This window comes from Dipodomys merriami, unplaced genomic scaffold (genome assembly GCF_024711535.1).
Source record: "Dipodomys merriami isolate MVZ:Mamm:240054 unplaced genomic scaffold, mDipMer1.0.p SCAF_8, whole genome shotgun sequence".
In the NCBI taxonomy this organism is placed as follows: domain Eukaryota; kingdom Metazoa; phylum Chordata; class Mammalia; order Rodentia; family Heteromyidae; genus Dipodomys; species Dipodomys merriami.
The window spans coordinates 7088297-7107607 of record NW_027206401.1 but is presented as its reverse complement, the minus strand read 5'-3'; the positions used below and the strand labels follow the sequence as shown (position 1 = coordinate 7107607).

Here is a 19311-nt window from a genome sequence, read left to right as displayed (position 1 = left end):
GGTTGACCTCAGTCCCAGACCTGGGACACATCAGCTGTTCTCTGCCCTGCTCTCCACACCCCCACCAGAACTGGGGCACCAGGTTCACGCTGTGTAAATTATCTTCCCAGCCAGGAGTCTGGCTGTTCTGTCTGAAGTGTGTGAATGTACTTAACCTTCAGTGACCTTCCCATTGTTTACTTTAGAGTATACATTTGTAGCTTCTGGCAAAAGGTAGGGATGAGCTAGAGGGCTGCCAGCCGCCTCTATTAATGGAGTTACAAGAGATTGCATTCTTTTTTTTTTTTTTTTAAATTCTGAGAGGAAAGGAAAAACATGGGCAAAGGAGAAGAATTTTTCCTTTTTTATTAACTGTAAATGTGAATACTTTGTAAATGAAGGGTCATTCAGAAATCCCAGCCTCCCGCGCGGCGGCCCAGGCTGGGGGTGCAGGGTGAAACCGCCATTTCTCCTCTCAGCGCGGGGGCGGCCGTGACTGGCGGGCCATCCTTTGATACTTGTACAAGGCTGCCTTATTCTTTTATTACTGCCTGCCTTTTTAGGATACTTATCCACGATTTTACATAGCTGGTAAGCAGGGGTTGATTTGCTCTCTTCTAACGTACCCGCACTGGTAGATGGTTTTCCTGCGTGTTAGAGCACACGCAGCCGCCGCATGTACCCCACACAAGCACAGCCTGCATCGGAAGCCAGGCCGGCAGCCTCAGTGCCTGGAAATGGCTGTTGGGCTGAGGCTCCGAGTAGAGCTGATGCATTCACTTCCTGATCTGACTCCTCTCCATTGCAAATAACAAATTTGATTGCGTAGCTCAAGAAAAGTTGAGTCCATGAAAAACAGAACATAGACCTCCACGTGTTTTAAGGGTTGGATTAGCATACGGCTCATTATTAATTTGTATTGGATTTTCAACTTAAACACTTCTTACTGCCTGAGACCCAGAACTAAGTTTTCTGAATGTTTTCTAGGGAAGCCCAAGTGTATCAAATGGACCAAATTTCCATGCTATTTTTCCTGTTACATTTAAAGTATCCCTAGGATAGATAACACTGAAATAAACCTTTTTCTGCCTAAAGCCTTCTTTTCATTAGATTATTTTCTTGGGACAAATACCTTAGCAAGCAATTAGCAGTCAAAGGTTAATAAATTTTATGGCTCACAAATGAAGTAGGTCTCCAAATGATTAATTCAGAAAACTTAGTACTGAGAACTGAGACTATGACTCCAGAAGGGCACTTACCTGACATGTGCAAGGCCACAGGTTCCATCCCTGCATACGTGTGCACACGCACACATCAGACATCACACACCACACACATTCTTGCTAATTGTTACCATAAACAATGTGAAAGAAACTAACTTTACCCCTTATTGTCAGCAGTGGATGCTATTAGTATTTCTAATAGATGGTGTCTTGCTTTAAATTCTTACCTGTGTAGCTGTGACGTATGCTAACATCCCGTTGCTTCTCCTTGATCCCTGACAGCTAACTCCGGATCCCTGCAAGGCCCCCAGACCCCCCAGTCAACCGGCAGCAACTCGATGGCGGAGGTTCCAGGTGACCTGAAGCCGCCCACCCCAGCCTCCACCCCTCACGGACAGATGACCCCCATGCCAGGAGGAAGGTATGTTCCCAGGACTTGGAGCCATTTGCAACCACTCTATTTTACCTCTAGAGTTTTCTGAAGCAGGCTTAATAGGAAGAAAAAATGAACTAAGTCTTAAAATGTTCATCACTTCTAGATGTACTCGTGTAGTTTGCTTTGGGCTGTTTTGCACGGACAGATCTCAGGATTGGCTTATTTTTCAGTGTGTTGTTTGTTTGGTGGTCGCCGGCCATACCACTAAACCTTTATTTTTTCCTCTTTCCAGAAGCAGTACAATCAGTGTGCACGACCCGTTCTCAGACATGAGTGATACGTCGTTCCCCAAGCGGAACTCCATGACCCCCAACACCCCGTACCAGCAAGGCATGAGCATGCCAGACATGATGGGAAGGATGCCCTATGAGCCCAACAAGGACCCCTTTGGTGGAATGAGAAAAGGTATGTGCAGATGGGCACTGCCTGTGCTCCAGCGAGGCCCACGGCCCGGTCGCCTGGTCGTTCAGAACAACTCCCAGGGCCTACTACCTTGTAGTACCTAGCCTCCTGCCCCACTAAACTGGTGGCCTGGGAAAAAGTAATTGTGATAAGCGAAGTATTCGTGCTAAACACTTCCTGCATCTAGAAATGGGGAAGATAGCAGGAAAAAAGCCACAACTGTTTTATTGAAGATCACGGTCAGTGGAATAAAGCGAACAAAAAGGACAAGATGCAAATAGCATGATGCCGGCTGGGGACAGTGGAAGGAGAATGCTACTGAGCTCAGATGGTCTGGGTAGAAGGCAAAGAGGAGATGCAGGATGAGGTTGAGCAGGTGAGGGGGAGGGGAGGGGAGGGAGGAAAGGAGAGGGGGGCACTAGAGAAGGGAGCTAGGCTTGTTGGAGGCAGCAGATGCCCAGACACAACCAGTGTGGGCACCCCAGCCAAAGGCATCAGTTTTCTGTGCAGCAGATTGGCGTGTTTGGGTTTTTCTGTTGAAAGATACTTAAGGAAGTAATAACACTTGATTTTTTTGCAAAAATAGACACCGTGATAAGCAACCATCTGTGGGGCAGGTATTGAACAAAGTGAGAGAGAGGAAGGGCAGGTTGGATGGAGAGAACCGCACCGCTGCTGCCTGCTCTGGGCGTGCTGATGGGTGAACACGGGGCTCAGAGCCACGCGTGTGCGTGGGAAGGGTGGCTGCATACCGCGGGCCAGCTGGGAAAGGAGCAGAGAAGGAAGGCTGGGGTCGCTCTGGGTATGTGGAGGAGGTGAACAGCGGACTGCATGTCTGGAGCTGGGCAGAGATCAGAATTAGGGGAGACTTCATCTGCAGCTGTGACTTGGGGGAGGAAGTCGGGGGTGGAGGGGGCATTGTCTTTGCAAACTAGGAATCCCAAAGTGGATTCCTCCTTTCCCAGGTGAGCCCGAGGTTGATCCACCTTGAGAGTGTGCTCATCAGCCCCAACTGGAAACCTGACAGTTTGGGTCGGGGTATTCTTTTGCAGTTGTGTCCTATGTAATTGAGGCATCATGTGAATATGACTGGGGTTTTTTTGTTTTGGTTTTTTTTTTGTCAGTCGTAGGGCTTGAACTCTGGGCCTGAGCGCTGTCCCTCAGCTCTTCAGCTCAAAGCTAGCGCTCTCCCACTTGAGCCACAGCGCCACTTCCGGTTTTCTGGTGGTTTATTGGAGATAAGAGTCTCATGGACTTTCCTGCCCAGGCTGGCTTTGAACTGCGATCCTCAGATCTCATCCTCCTAATAAGTAGCTAGGATTACAGGCGTGAGCCACCAGCGCCCAGCTGTTTTGGGGGGTTTTCTTGCCAGTGCTGGGGCTTGCGCTCAGGGCCCGGGCGCTGTCCGGGAGCTGCTTTTGCTCCAGGCTGTCAAGGGTTTCACAGCTTCTTTCCTAGTCACATGCTGCCAGGCACGCCATGAAACCTGTGAGCTCAGCCAAAAGCTCTATGGCTATTTCATGTAGCTGTTTTTCCCAGTGGTTCACGGTGCTCAATAGTTCATTCTGTGAGAGCTTTCCGTGTCTGTATTCGTTTCCAAACTCAAAATAAGACAGTCACGTGGAAAAGTAATTACAGCGGACCTTCGTAGTCCAGGGTCCCTGTCCCAGGGTCCAAGATGGCGCTGCCCACTGAGGAAGCATGCTGACTGCTGGCCACGCCACGCGCCCGCCCTCCGCTGGCTACCCGCAAATCTGGAAATTTCACCGTCACCTCATTAAGCACATTCACTTTTGCTTGGGGGCGGGGAGCAGATGTTCACAGATGAAGGGCAGACAGCCACGCCACAGGGCTCAGTGACTTGCAGCGCATACGTGGGGATGTGAAATGTTTATCTTTGAAATTTATTTCATTTTTTTTACATATTTTACCATGTTTTATCGAATTAATAAATTCATGAATGATAGGGGCTTGGTGCGGTAGCTGCCGCACATACTTGGAAGGTGGACTGAAAACTCTATGGTAGTCATGCCACTACCCCCTATGTGAGACGCCTGGAGTTCCTCCACACTTAGAATTCCGCTTGCTACAAAAACGTGTTCGGAGGCTGGAGAAGTTACTGTGGGGTTGTTACTAGCCACAGGACGCGTCCTCATTGACCTTGTGCGTCGCGACTGGCGCCCCTACTGCATCTCAGCTCCCCGGCGTAGTCAGTGCCAGATTAAAACAGATAAACAGCAAGTCCCTGGGAAACGTTTTCTCACAGCCCTAACACCATTCTAAATAAAGCCTTCCGACCTTCAGTCTGCCCTATCCTGCCCGTGACCTGGGCAGTGCTCTGGTTAGAGCAGCGTCAGTGGCGTGGTTGCCACTGCCGTGCCGCATTGCCAAGCAGTGAGTCAGCCGTAGTAGCTCCGCCTGCCCGCCTGCCTCCCTGCCCGCCTGCCTCCCTGCCCGCCTGCCTCCCTGCCTCCCTGCCCGCCTGCCTCCCTGCCCGCCTGCCTCCCTGCCTCCCTGCCTCCCTGCCCGCCTGCCTCCCTGCCTCCCTGCCCGCCTGCCTCCCTGCCCGCCTGCCCGCCTGCCTCCCTGCCCGCCTACCCGCCTGCCTCCCTGCCTCCCTGCCCGCCTGCCTCCCTGCCCGCCTGCCTCCCTGCCCGCCTGCCTCCCTGCCCCTGTCTCGTGGAGGAAGGATTTGGATACCCAGTTGTCCTCTGACTATATTCTGAACATCCCATCTGTACACAGAGCTGTACTCACTCTTGTAATTAAATAATAATAGTGCTCTAGTCTTGGATAGATTGTTTTCCTCATAGCTTGTTGGTAGAAATAGTGATGCTGTTCTTTTACACTTGGTACATTATTATATAGTCAGATTTTTGTCAAATAATAGAACCCTCTTTTCCTTCAAGTATCTCAGTCATTTTTTTAACGCATCATCTCAGAACTTTGTGGCCTTATACAAAGTGTGTCCGTGACTGCGTGATGGACAGGACTGCACTCTAGAAGTCGTCTACTGGATGCAGAGCGGCGGCCAGGCCGACAGCCAGACTGGCAGTGTGCAGTAGATGGGGCGCCTCTGGGGTGGTTCTCAGAGTCTCTGCCAGCACCTCCTCCAGACTTTGCTGCGTAGCTTCTGGTGGGAGGAGGCCCAGGACATAACATGGGGCCAGAGAAGAAGAAGGAATAATAGGGGGAGAATTTGGTCAAAGTACATTTATGCACGTATGGCAATACCTTGAAAACATCTTTGTTCAGTTGACATACCCTAATAAAAGCAAAAAAGGAATCTTCCAAGATGACGAGCCCTAGTGGCAAGCTTGTCCAGGCATACGCCTACACTCATTTGCCATCGGTCACATGACCCAGGCCAGAGTCATTGTGGGAGGGCACTTCACAGGCTGTGAATGTCTGCAGGTGTGCTGCTTCTATTGCCAAAGCAGCCACGCAGAGCAAGTACTGGCAAAGGTTGCGTGAGTTTAACACTGCGTAAGAATGTGGAAGGGCGAATGGGCTCTCACCGCCGAGTCAGAACAATTACTGTCAGCCGTTTTAATTAGATTGGCCCAAAAGTTAAAAAGCCGTCACGTAATTGTTTTAACTCCGATTTCTTTCATTATTAGTGAGCTCACGTGTTTTGGGTTTTTTTCTCATACAATGATTGCCCGTTTGTTTTTCTTTTCTGGGAATGGGCTTGCCCATTTTTAGTTTTTTCTTTTTTTCTCTTTTTTTTTTTTTCCTATTGCTTTTTCAGAACTCTTATGTGTCTGAGAGTCAAGCTACCTAACTAATTATGCCTCTTGATTTCTGCCTATCTTCGCTTTCACATCTGTGAAATGGAAAGTAGTTTCAAAACTGGGTCTGCCGTAGCTCTGACATGAGATCAGACGGGCGGAGGCCGAGGTTCCGGGGCAGGGCACAGGGTGCCCTGTTCAGTGCCAGGCTCAGCTCCCAGCTGACAGAACTCACCAGTCCCCAAATTCCAGTCTGCTTTTGCCATGATAGCGCAACATTGCCATAGATGGGTTAAAGTTCAAATTGAATTACTGCGGTCTAATTTCTGTCCTCAGTGCAGACTCCTTCAGGCTCTGAGCGCATGCAGAGGTGCGCATGCAGCCTTGCGCAGGCTGGCACTCCGTCAGCCATGGGCCTTCTCCTCCCGGCATGAGCTGTTCTCCTATCAGTTTCTTCTTCCTGGTTCTGGACTATGTCAGGAGTGTTTATGTTGTGCTTTCGGGGCTTCCTAGAAGGGAAGGGCACTCTGGTGTACAAGTGTTCATCACTGACCTTGTTGTCTAGATGAGGACTCACGTGCAAGTTAGTAGCTTACCCAAGTGGAGGTCGAGGTGGGCCCGTGTGACCCGACTTAGCAGCTGGTGATGGGGAGATGCGGCCCTCGTGCCTTTTGCTGGGCGTGGGGCGTGGTGTGGCTGCGGCTTCTGCTCACTGGCTCAAAGGCTAACCCCAGGGTGTCAGCCAGAACGGAGCCCTCCGCGGAGTCCAGGCGCCCTACAGATAGGACAGAATGCCATTCCCGCTCGGCTTCCTGTGGTGGTAGGGCAAAGACGATAGGTTTCTCTCGGCCATCCTGTCAGCTCTTGCCGACGGGGTTCTCTGCCCGGCATGGCTCCATCTTTTTTCCTGTGTACCCAGATTTGAAGCCTGGCGGGCTCCTTTGGGCTGCTGAGTAGCATAGTTCCGCTGTGAAATCCCTGTTGCAGTGTCATACGCCATCATCATGGCCTCAGCCCTGCACTCCTCGGCTCTGCACTCCTCAGCCCTGCGCTCCTCGGCTCTGGGCTCCCTCAGGCGAAGGCTCACACATAGCACACACCAACACAGGCGTGTCTTTGGGGCTTCTCCCCAGAGCCCGTCGGACTCCGATGCCACATTCTGTCATTAGGATTGAGATCCGCTAGATAATGTCGGGGGAAAGGAATGGCCGGGAGGGTTTTGCTGCTGCTTACTTCTGTGCTTTTTTGAAATACTGCAGTGCCTGGAAGTAGCGAGCCCTTCATGACTCAAGGACAGATGCCCAACAGCAGCGTGCAGGACATGTACAACCAAGGTCCCTCTGGAGCCATGTCTAACCTGGGCATGGGGCAGCGGCAGCAGTTCCCCTACGGAGCTGGGTACGACCGAAGGTGAGCGCTCCTAGGGGAAGACGAGATGGTTCACAGCGCATGGGCTTCGCCCTCATGAGGGGCTCTCCCTGCCAGAGCTGATGCCAATCACCGAGTGGCATCCGGTGGCTGCCTTCAGTGGACAGCAGCTGCAGGATCAAGCACTGGTTCCAAGCAGCCAGGTGGCTCTGTGTGATTGCTCGCAAATGCTCAGACAGAGAAATTAACTCTCAGGGTGGGTCTAGTTGTGATCTCTGTCTCCTTAGAAGCCGGAACCCTGGCAGCTCACTGCACTGGTCCCCTAACTCCTGCTCCCCGCTGGGGTGGCCCCGCTGCAGCCCAGGTGAGGCTCCTGTAGGAGCTCCCGGGCTCCTGGGCCTTCCGCACTGCCCCCCCCTCCTCGCGTCCCTCAGAACAGCCGGGTGGTGCCCGCGCCGGCCTTTCAGGCTCTCAGCACAAGGTCTTCCAGACATTGCATTGTCAGGTGGCCTTCCTCCTTCCACGAATGTCTAACAGAGCATAGTTTGCTCTTCACACGCGTCTGTGAGGAAGCCCTGCACTCCTGCTCAGCACGCCTCTCCAAGGAGCCGCCTCCCAGACTGCTGCTCACTGAAGAGGTGGAGAGGCTTCGTGAGCTGTCAGAAGCCCGCCTTGTGCTGACGCTCTCCCGCCCTATCTCCCCTCTCCCCTCCCTCTCTCCCTCTCTCCCTTTCTCTCTCTCTCTCTCTCTCACTCTCTCTCTCTCTCTTTCACAGGATTTATTTTAGTATGATAGAATAAAGTTGGGAGAAACAGAAAAAAAGAAACGTTTCTTGTTCCCCATGCAGGAGGTGGAAGTTAAAAACTCCTAGGAAGGGCAATTCCTGAAGCCAGGCTTGATCTGACACTTGTGACTCAGGCCTCACTCTTTTTTTTTTTTTAACTTTGTTTTTCTTTTTTTTTATTTTATTTTATTTGTGAACATACTGTACAGAGGGGTTACAATTACATGGGCAGGATAATGCATACATTTCTTACCAAGCATTGCAGCCTCCTCCTTTGTTTACCCTTCACCTCCCTTCCCAGCCTCCCCCTCCCCCCCACCGAATCCTCCCCCCCCCCCCCCCCCCGCCTCCTCCCCCCAGGCCTCACACTCTTGCTTGGATTTTGTACTCACAGCTAGCACTCTACCATTTGAGTCAAGTCTCCAGCCCAGCTTTTTCCTGTAACTGGAGATGGAGTCTCTTGAGACTTTCCTCCCCAGGCTGAGCTTCAAACTTCAATCTTGTGGTTCTCAGCCTCCTGAGTAGCCAAAATTACTGGCACAAGCTCCTGATTCCTGGGTAATACCAGTGATTTTTAAAAAGCAGAACAGGACACACAGGGAGAAAATGCCTGTCTGCACCAGGGCCATCCCCTCTCTCCTACCCTCTCCCCCCCCCATTCACACACACACACACACACACACACACACACACACAAACACACACACACACACACACACACACACCACACACAGCACAGCAGGATAGGGCTGGCCTCTAGACCTTCCCCCAGGAACTGAGGACAGCCTGGCCCGAGTGAGCCCTTCCCACCAGCGCATCTCAGGGCTGAGGGAAGGGTTGGCAGTGGAAAGTAGCCCGTGGTTTTAAGGCAGCCAGGGAACATTTGAAAACTCACTCTTTTACAGATAAGGTTGCTTTCTTGAACTCAGAGCTCCACCTTGCTAGGCAGGCAGTGGGTCACGTGAGCCACGAAAGCCCACGCCCTTTTTGCCTGGTTATTTTGGATAAGATCTCATGCTTTTTGCAGAAGCCTCCTATCTGTGTATCCCTCATAGCTGGGATTATAGGCATGGTGTGCCTAGCTTGTTGTTGAGATTGGGACCTCAGTAACTGTTTGCTTGAACCATGATCCTCCCGATCTCCATCTTCCAAGTAGATGAAATTACAGCCATGTACCACCATGTTTCTCCTGAACTCTATCTCTTGAAAACACAGACCCCACACTGTGCTCATAGTGTCAGAGTACATTCTCCTAGCGGATTAGGATTTTATCCCATTCCTACCCTGGTCAGTATCCACTTAAAATAACTGCCCTCCACAGGTAGCTGTTACCCCGCAATTAATGCATCAGATCGGGATTTTAATCTGGTTTGCTTTGGTTTGAAGGATCTAGTAAAGGCAATTGATTTTTTTAGGCATCTATTCCATACAGTTCTTCTCTTACTTAAACAATTTTATGTCTCAGAATCCCAGATCTGTTGCAGTAAATATGCTGTGTAGATAGCATTTACAACTTCTCAGTATGATAGCAGTTGGTAGTCTTCATTTCCATGTCAAGATTTACTAGGAATACATTGCCTTTCAGGTCATAGAACTTTGAAACTTAGAGTGTTTGTGTTTGTACAATTATTAGCTAATTCAGCATGGTTGGAATTGATTTGAAATATGCCTTTAAAACTTGTAATTATGATAAGAGTATGTAAATAGAACTATTTTCCAGGTAGGTTCTAGAACTTAAACTCTTAAGTGTTAGATTCTTCTTGCTTCTTGCTTCTTGCTTCGCTAGCTCCTCCCCTCACCGCGTTGTAGGGCTGGCGCTGAGGGAAACTTCAGTGGGTGGGCGGGGCGTGGGGCTTCACCTCAAAGGCACAGGCTAGAAGCCTGGACAAGTGCTTACACGGCACCTGCCTGTTCAACCGGTATTCTGACACCCATTCACAGCAGCCAGAGCCGGGAGAAGGGCGTTCCCACCCCTCCTGTGAAAGCCGCCATGGGGCTGCCTCGGGGAGAGGATGCCGGGAAGACAGAGCTTTGGGGAAAGTTCCCCAGAATGGATTGTCGGGGTCTGTGCTCTTCCAATGACCTTTGTGAATTAAGTTTTCTCTGAATGCCTTGTTGTAGGCATGAGCCTTACGGGCAGCAGTACCCAGGCCAGGGCCCTCCAGCCGGACAGCCGCCTTATGGAGGACACCAGCCTGGCCTGTATCCTCAGCAGCCGGTGAGTTGGTAGGTGGGCGTGGGTCTCCGCGTCGCTTCTGAACGTATGGAAGCTTAACAGAAGCCATCAGCCATACTGAACTTGCAGGATCTGTTGGGCTAGAAAGGACTCGTGGGATTTTGAAGTCAGCAAATTAAAAGCTGCTCCTGCTCCATAGCATTCTATGTGTGTGTGTCATAGCTGTATGTGTGTGTCTGTGAGCCCAAGGTGGGGGGGAGGGATCTATTGTACACGTGTGTTACGTTCACACACCTGCCAGACATACCTGAAAATGTACGTGATTTTCCTCATCATGATTCCCCAGTTCTACAGGTAGAGCAGTTTGTACAGGACTCAGTGACATCACTTAAGGTAGTCTGTGGCACAGTAGGATTAAGCCGTATGTGTGGGTGTGCAGAGTTTTAGTGCAAAGACTGAGCCATTTTATCTGATTCTGGTATTGTTCAATTTGGGTATCCGGGAGGGTCTGGAGTCCGTCCCTATGTGCACTGAGACACAAATGTGCATACCAAAATTCTTAGCAGAACAGAAATTTGTTCATATCTTAAAGAATACATGGAAAAAGCAACTCAAGCCAGGTGCCAGTGGCTCACACCTGTAATCCTAGCTACTTGGGAGGCTGAGATCTGAGGATTGCGGTTCAAAGCCAGCCTGGGCAAGAAAAAGCCGTGAAACTCCGATCTCCAATAAACCACTAGAAAGCCGGAAGTGGCGCTGTGGCTCAAGCGGTAGAGTGCTCGCCTTAAGCTGAAGAGCTGAGGGACAGCACCTAGTCCCAGAGTTCACCCCACGACCACCCCCCCCCAAAAAAAAAAATGTTCCATGGTAAGAGTGAAAGGTAGCCGGGTTTTGAAGAAGAGCAGCTAAGGCCATGCATTTGAGTGACTGGAGTGGATCCCAGCCTGCGGCCTCCGAGCCGAAGCCGGGGTGGAGGCCCAGGCAGTGCCTTCCAGACATAGGTGTGGGGCTTGGCTATTTTGAATCAGCCTGTCAGGTCTGAGAGCTCTACACCATAGAGGCTTTTCTTTCAGGACTTTTTCATCACAAAGTTGTCTTTAGCTATTCCTTTTTCTGGAGCAACTATGTCCAATGAATTTTATTACCAGAACCATGGACTTTAACCGTTCTCAAGCAGAGTGACAGAATGCTTATTGAAAGCCTCAGCCTGCCGATGCCTCCCATCAGGGGACGCACTTCCACCTGGGTGGCACTAGTCCCCAGAGAGCTGCCGGGGAGAGCGTAGCGACTGGCGCCGTGCTCAGTCCCCGCAGGACTTTCCCTGGGGTCTGGCTTGGAACAGGTGGACAGTAGGTGGGGGCTGTAGGAGGCGCAGCAAGTGATAGCAGGGCGCTACAGCCATGTCTGTCTGTGGTTTGTCTATGAAAAACAAAAAGGTGGCTCACGCCTATAATCCTAGCTACTGCTGCTCAGAAAGCTGAGATCTGAGGATGGTGGTTTGAAGCCAGCCTAGGCATAAAAGTGTGAGATTCCTACCTCACAATTATCTAGCAAGGTGCAGATTAGTGGTAGAACACCAGCCTTGTGTGGAAAAACCAAGTGAGTGCCATTACCCAAAAAACCCACGCAACCCTTTCATATTAAAAATAATAAAATGAAGATAACAAAGGTTTTCCTGGGGTTCTTTGGCTCACAGACCGCTCCAAAGGCCCTGGAGCCGTGAGGCGGTGCCCGACTCCTGGGGTCACTTTGGTGTTCCCCATCAGGGCCACCGCTGTGCAGTGGCCATCAGTGTTGCACTGCTGGGGCAAAGTCAAAGTCCCAGGGACTTGAACTTGGGCAGCCCTCGGCAGAGTGCGAGGCACCGAACTGTGTGACCCTGAAATGCAGTCCCGAGCGTGCAGTGCGCAGCGACATTTCCCAGGCTCATTTTAAGTGACCCCTCTGCTAGGGAACAACGGTGTTGCGTAACTTGGGCTTGTGCACGCATACACGTGTACGAGCCCGTCAGTATGGTCTGTCTTTATGTGAGTTTCAGAATTACAAACGCCACATGGATGGCATGTACGGGCCTCCAGCCAAGCGTCACGAGGGAGACATGTACAACATGCAGTACGGCGGCCAGCAGCAGGAGATGTACAACCAGTATGGGAGCTCCTACTCTGGCCCAGACCGGAGGCCCCTGCAGGGCCAGTACCCGTACCCGTACAACAGAGAGCGGGTGCAGGGCCCGGGCCAGATGCAGCCACACGGAATCCCGCCTCCGATGATGGGCGGCCCCATGCAGTCGTCCTCTGGCGAAGGGCCGCAGCAGAATATGTGGGCTGCACGCAATGACATGCCTTACCCCTACCAGAACAGGCAAGGCCCGGGCGGCCCTGCGCAGGCCCCCCCTTACCCGGGCATGAACCGCACCGATGAGATGATGGTCCCCGACCAGAGGATCAACCACGAGAGCCAGTGGCCTTCTCACGTCAGCCAGCGCCAGCCTTACATGTCACCCTCGGCCTCCGTGCAGCCCATCACCCGCCCACCCCAGTCATCCTACCCAACGCCACCGTCACTGCCAAACCACATCTCCAGGGCGCCCAGCCCCGCCTCCTTCCAGCGCTCCCTGGAGAGCCGCATGTCTCCAAGCAAGTCTCCCTTTCTACCCACCGTGAAGATGCAGAAGGTCATGCCCGCCGTCCCCACGCCCCAGGTGGCCGGGCCTCCAGCCCAGCCGCCCCCCAGCCGCAGGGAGATCACCTTTCCTCCCGGCTCTGTGGAGGCCTCACAGCCAGTCCTGAAGCAGAGGCGAAAGATCACCTCCAAAGATATCGGTAAGCACCGCACGTGTTTGTTCCAGAAACTAGGAGAAGTTTAACTTGAGTTTTGTTTAGAGGTAATTTCTGTTCAGCTCAGTGCAATGAGGTTCTTTTGACTGCAAACTATCAGTATGTTTTTGTGGAACTGGAAGCCACTAATCTGAATTAAGGAACGGTGCCAGAGAAGAGTTTGAATTAAAGTGATCATTTTAGGTACAAACATTGTTTATGTGAGAGGTTTGGAAGTCCTCCGTGACTGTGTGCTGTGTGTTAGAGTTTACCTTAACTGCTGCGGTATGTGCTTAATGAAAACCGTCAGTGCTCTTACTACTCAGATCTGGCAACAGCATGCAGACAACTTCTATGGGCGCTGTAAGAAACCTGGCCGAGATAGGGACATAGGTAGAGCGGGCGCACTAGCATGTCAGAGTCCATCTGCATGCACGGGTGGACTGTGTTAGGAATGGAGCTCCTGGGCACACACCACTGGCCGATGGGGGCTCCCGGCTCTCCTGCACCCGAATGCTGCCGTCGCCTGTCTGCTCACGGCACAAGTGTCTGAGCGTGCATTTATTCTGAAACTGTTTCAACACAGCAAGGAAATGACCTTTTTTTATTTTTCAAAACAAATCTCAAGCATTTGAAATCGTTTGTCGTGATTGGTAAATTAAAGGTATGAATGGATGATATTAGAGATGCTTTTATTCATTGGGCACCCCATACATACATAGCACAGGACAGTAAAGTGTCTTACCTGTGGAGGACTAGAGAGAGCCAGGTTCAGATACGAAATGCCATCCCGTACATAGAAATATATAACTGCAACATGAACTTGTACATTTCCATGCTCAAATACACCCGCTGGAATTTTATCAAAAAATGTTAGTGTACGCTAAGGTCGTGTTACCTTCCACATGGGTAAACGTATACCCCTTTTCAAATGCTTGACCTTGTCTTAACCTTAATAGGCACCTGAGAATGTTTGGGAAATAGAATCAACAAGACGGCAGATTACTGCGGGAGCCGGAGCACCCTGCCCGCGGGTGGGTAGTCGCTAGCTCACGTGGCAGTGTCCTTGGCGGGCACCTGGCAGGGCTGCTGACTCCTCCCTGTGACACCAGCTCCCCACCATCCATACAAATCTCACAACTTACTATCCAATCCTTGTGTTCTCTTCAGTAACAGAAATAGGGAACCCAAGAAGGTTTCCCACTCATTGGGAAGTGCCAATGTCTGTCCATGAGGCATTCTGAGGGCAGGGCACAGAAACAGGAGAAAACAGCACAGGACCACCAAGACTTTCTCTGGAAGGGCGTGCTGGTTTGGGATTTAATCGTGCCTTTTACAGTCTGCATACTTGGCCCGGCTTCTGAAAATACCACATTGAGACTTCTGAGTAGAGGAGGCAGAGGACAGACGCTACTTTGGGGTTGGCTTATTGAACACTGACCATTTGGTGGTTAAAGAAATCTTTACCACATGCATCCATGTCTAGAAATACCTTTGGCTCAAGATGAACTAGCAAAGCAAAAAGACCAAAAACAGCACGTTTTCTAGCACCTCCACTGAAAATCAGGTTGCCATGTTTGACTCTAGGGTCATTTGTATTTCACACCCTACTCTTCTGCTTTCTGTTCTTTCACAGATAGAGTGAATATTAATGATACCTGTTCGTATTTCTAGTTACTCCTGAGGCGTGGCGTGTAATGATGTCCCTTAAATCGGGTCTCTTGGCTGAGAGCACGTGGGCTTTGGACACCATCAACATTCTTCTGTACGATGACAGCACCGTGGCTACTTTCAATCTCTCCCAGGTAAGCCGGCACCAGCCCAGCTGTGACTGCCCAACACTGTGAGGGAACTGAGTAGTGCAGAGTACCTGAGCTCATGCTTGAGTTAATTGACAGTAGCTAGCTAACCTTTGTAATCATTGTAATTATCATAAGCCAACGTGAATCAATATGTAGATATCTGAGAATTTAGTCTGGGATATTTGTTTTAGTCTTTCGTATGTGTACACCTACACATACCTACATTTCTCCTAGGAAAACTGTGTGTGTGTGTGTGTGTGTGTGTGTAAGTTTCTTAGTTCGAAGTTAAATTTTTAAAGTTTTAGAATTTTATTTTAGAGTAAATATTAGCAGGCCCATGGAAATTATTCAAAATACAATTAGAACTGCGGTCAGTATAAAATGCAGCTGGCTTCAGTGGGGCAGCCCCTGCTTTCCAGAAGGACTGGGCATCTTTTAATGAACAAGGAATCCTATGCTGTGGAAGAAGCAAGGAGTTCCCAGAGCCGCAGCCCCACCCTCCAGCTAACCCGGGCCTCCTGGCCATGCCTGCTTCCCAGTCTGTCCTCCAATCTCTGCTTCGTTTTGAAGCTTCTGTTTGTAATGAACTTGAAGCCTCCTGTGGGTAATTTCCAAGCAATGGCTTCATGAGAAATGTATCCAAAAGTCCTCCAGGCTGTGGAGCAGAGGGAGTGTTCAGTCGTGGTGTAATAACAACAAAAGCCAGCATGTCCAGTTCCTTCTACTGAAGACAGACCAGAATCTTCTGTCTTGTTTTTTGTCTCTCACTTACGTTTTCAGGGCAGCCTAGAGTTCTAATTTAATTTTCAATTGATAGAAATTGCGTGAGGCTCATTTTAATTTTTAAGAGTGAGTATTTTAAAAAATTAAAATATTTTGCCTTTTCTTGAGTAACTTCTGTCCTTACAGCAGGTAGAACCTACATTTTCCTACCCAGAATTGCTTTCTTAACTTTCCTATGATCCCAGGGGAAAATACATTTAAAGGGTGAAGAAAAATCATCCAGACTTCCACTTGGAAAATTATTCTTTTGGTAACTTAAAAGCAAGTACTTCGTGCACTTTGGTATTCGTGTACCTTTATGTCTAGGTTATTGTGCCAAACCTCCTTTTGAGAAACCTGTGGTAAATAGAAAAGTCTGGTTGGTGCTCCCATTGCATCTGGATGGAAAAGACCTTCTCGTTACTCACTGGCTGCCTGAGGCCCCTAAGGGTGACAGGCCGGGTGCGGGCGGTGTGGGGGGGGGGGGCGGGGGTAGGGGGAGGAAATGCAGTTGTGAGTGTACACATTTCCTCCAGACCCAGACAGGGGGTTGCTAGCACAGGCAGTGTCTCGCCTACTGGCTTTTTTTCTTTCAGCTGGAGCTTTGGATAACTGAAACGCAGAACTATAGCCTATGAAACATTCTAATTCATTTATCAGGGACTCACTTGATTTGTTTCTAATTTTCAGTATTCTAGGAGCTACTGCCTTGCTGAAATTATCTTCTCCAAAATACATAGGTAACATAAATGAAGGTAACTTAGGGCAGCTGCAGCAAGAATGATAGTCATAAAACCCCCAGCAGACAAGTCTCCGACAAATAATAGAACCGTCCCTTTGGGTCAGAGAGTTTATAAACCCATGTTCCTCCTCCAGTACTACTTTCTTGTCAGAACATCTAACAAGTGAAAGGACAGTGGGCCACTGCCCAGTCATGCCATGCAGAAGTCAGTGTTGCGCTTGGGGTGTGAGCGGCTCGGCCGCCGCGGCCAGCCCGAGAGCAAGCAAGCATGGTGGAGCTGCTGCACCAGGTGTGATGGTACAGTTATAATCCCAGCTCCTTGGAAAGAGAGGGCAGGAGGATTTAGGGTTCAAGGCCAGCTCAGGCAAAAAGTTAATGAGCCCCGTCTCAACCAGCCATCCAGGTGTGTTGGTTCTTCCCTGTCATCCCAGCTTGGTGGAGGAAGTGGGTACTGAGGACCGTAGTGAGGGCTGAGGTGTGTGCCTCAGCTTACAGCCCCTGCCCGAGTTCATTCAAACTGCAGTGTGCCAAACGAATCGCATGCCATAGCACCCAGGGTTTTTACCCCTTCCAGTGAGAGCTGAGGTCATGACATTGTGCCTGTTCTTTCTTGTTCTCTTCCTCTTCCTCTCCAGTTGTCTGGATTTCTTGAACTTTTAGTAGAGTACTTTCGAAAATGCCTGATTGACATTTTTGGGATCCTTATGGAGTACGAAGTGGGCGACCCCAGCCAGAAAGCACTTGATCACGATTCAGGGGACAGAGGTGGCTCCGTGGCCGACGATTCTGGAAAAGAGGAAGAAGACTCCGAGTGTCTAGAGGAGGAGGAGGACGATGACGATGAGGAGGACGAGGAGGAGGAGGAGGAGGAGGAAGGTGAGAAGACAGAATCTGAGGCAAAGAGCAGCGCTGCCCTGGGCACCCTGGATGCCGGCGCCGACCCCAAGGAGAGGCCCAAGCAGGCCAGTAAGTTCGACAAGCTGCCAATAAAGATTGTCAGGAAGAGCAAGCTGTTCGTGCTGGACCGCTCGGACAGGCTGGGCCGCGCGCAGGAGTTCAGCAGCGGGCTCCTGCACTGGCAGCTCGGGGGCGGAGACACCACGGAGCACATCCAGACTCACTTCGAGAGCAAGATGGAGATCCCGCCTCGCAGGCGCCCCCCGCCCCCTGCCAGCTCCGCGGGTCGAAAGAAAGAGCCAGAAGGCCAAGGCGACCCCGAGGAGCAGCCGGAGAAGAGCATCCTGGCCACCATCGACGACGTCCTGTGCGCTCGGCCGGGGGCTCTGCCCGAAGACTCAAACCCAGGGCCCCAGGCAGAAAGCGGCAAGTTCCCCTTTGGCATCCAGCAAGCCAGAAGTCACCGGAACATCAAGCTGCTGGAGGATGAGCCCCGGAGCCGAGACGAGACGCCGCTGTGCACGACGGCGCACTGGCAGGACTCGCTGGCACGGCGCTGCATCTGCGTCTCCAACATCGTGCGGAGCCTGTCCTTCGTGCCGGGCAACGACGCGGAGATGTCCAAACATCCGGGCTTGGTGCTGATTCTGGGAAAGCTGATTCTGCTTCACCACGAGCATCCGGAGAGGAAGCGAGCCCCGCAGACCTACGAGAAGGAGGAGGATGAGGACAAAGGGGTGGCCTGCAGCAAAGACGAGTGGTGGTGGGACTGCCTGGAGGTCCTGCGAGACAACACGCTGGTCACGCTGGCCAACATCTCCGGGCAGCTGGACTTGTCTGCGTACACAGAGAGCATCTGCCTGCCCGTCCTGGATGGCTTGCTGCACTGGATGGTCTGCCCGTCCGCAGAGGCGCAAGACCCCTTTCCCACGGTGGGGCCCAACTCGGTCCTGTCACCCCAGAGACTCGTGCTGGAGACCCTGTGCAAGCTCAGTATCCAGGACAACAACGTGGACCTGATCTTGGCCACGCCTCCGTTTAGTCGTCAGGAGAAATTCTATGCTACGTTAGTTAGGTACGTTGGGGATCGAAAAAACCCAGTCTGTCGAGAAATGTCCATGGCGCTCTTATCGAACCTTGCCCAGGGGGACGCGCTGGCAGCGAGGGCGATCGCTGTGCAGAAGGGAAGCATCGGAAACTTGATAAGCTTCCTAGAGGACGGGGTCACCATGGCGCAGTACCAGCAAAGCCAGCACAACCTCATGCACATGCAGCCCCCGCCTCTGGAACCGCCGAGCGTAGACATGATGTGCAGGGCGGCCAAGGCTTTGCTGGCCATGGCCAGGGTGGACGAGAACCGCTCAGAATTCCTCTTGCATGAGGGCCGGTTGCTGGATATCTCAATATCAGCTGTCCTGAACTCTCTGGTGGCGTCGGTCATCTGTGATGTACTATTTCAGATTGGGCAGTTATGACATACGTGAGAAGCAAGCATGTATGAGTGAAGATTAGCGGTCACGTGTCACTGGCTGTTTTCTGTTCTTGTTTATCCAGCGTAGGAAGAAGGAAAAGAGAATCTTTGCTCCTCTGCCCCATTCACTATTTTACCAATTGGGAATTAAAGAAATAATTAATTTGAACAGTTATCCAATGAATATTTGCTGTCTGTGTGTATAAGTACATCCTCCTGGGTTGTTTTTTTTTTTTTTAACCAAAGTTACTGTCTAGTGCATTCAAAGGTCACCTTTTCTTTTTCACAGATATTTCTTTTTAATGTCCTTTTCCATGTTGTATTGCATTTTGGGGGGGAAGCAAATTGACTTTAAAAAGAAACGTTTTGGCAAAAGATGCTGAGATGGGAAAATTTCACCACACTGATGCAAACAGGTGGAAAATGCTCAATTTCTTATGTGCTTTATTCTTCAGAGAATGGAAAAAAAAAAAACTGTATCCCATCACCCAAAGCTCTGTGCAATAGAAACTTCTAGAGAGATAATAGGTATAGGGGCTCAAGAGGTGTGTCAGTCAGTACTCAGAACTGAGTGGTTCCACTAGACTAGAAGCAAACCCGCCCTGGCCTCGCGTGCCAGGACCCCACCCCCACGCTGGCCTCACGTGACAGTTCTTCACAATTCCTTTCAGCATTTTTTTAAATATTTTTTTTTACTGCCTATGGGCTGTGATGTATATAG

The 19311-nt window shown here is 50.8% G+C and overlaps 1 protein-coding gene across 5 annotated transcripts in view; it reads left to right on the top strand.

Annotated features, from left to right (window-relative positions):
* The window catches only part of Arid1b (AT-rich interaction domain 1B), a 334344-nt gene extending 315270 nt beyond the window's left edge, over positions 1-19074 (top strand). For all 5 annotated transcript variants that reach the window (XM_070010549.1, XM_070010548.1, XM_070010547.1 and 2 more), the window contains 7 exons: positions 1485-1623; positions 1871-2043; positions 7031-7181; positions 10046-10142; positions 12139-12922; positions 14591-14721; positions 16858-19074. In XM_070010549.1, the coding sequence (XP_069866650.1) occupies positions 1485-1623; positions 1871-2043; positions 7031-7181; positions 10046-10142; positions 12139-12922; positions 14591-14721; positions 16858-18594 (3212 nt within the window). In that variant the 3' untranslated portion in view covers positions 18595-19074. The remainder of the gene's footprint in view (positions 1-1484; positions 1624-1870; positions 2044-7030; positions 7182-10045; positions 10143-12138; positions 12923-14590; positions 14722-16857) is intronic.
* Positions 19075-19311: the final 237 nt, after the last annotated feature.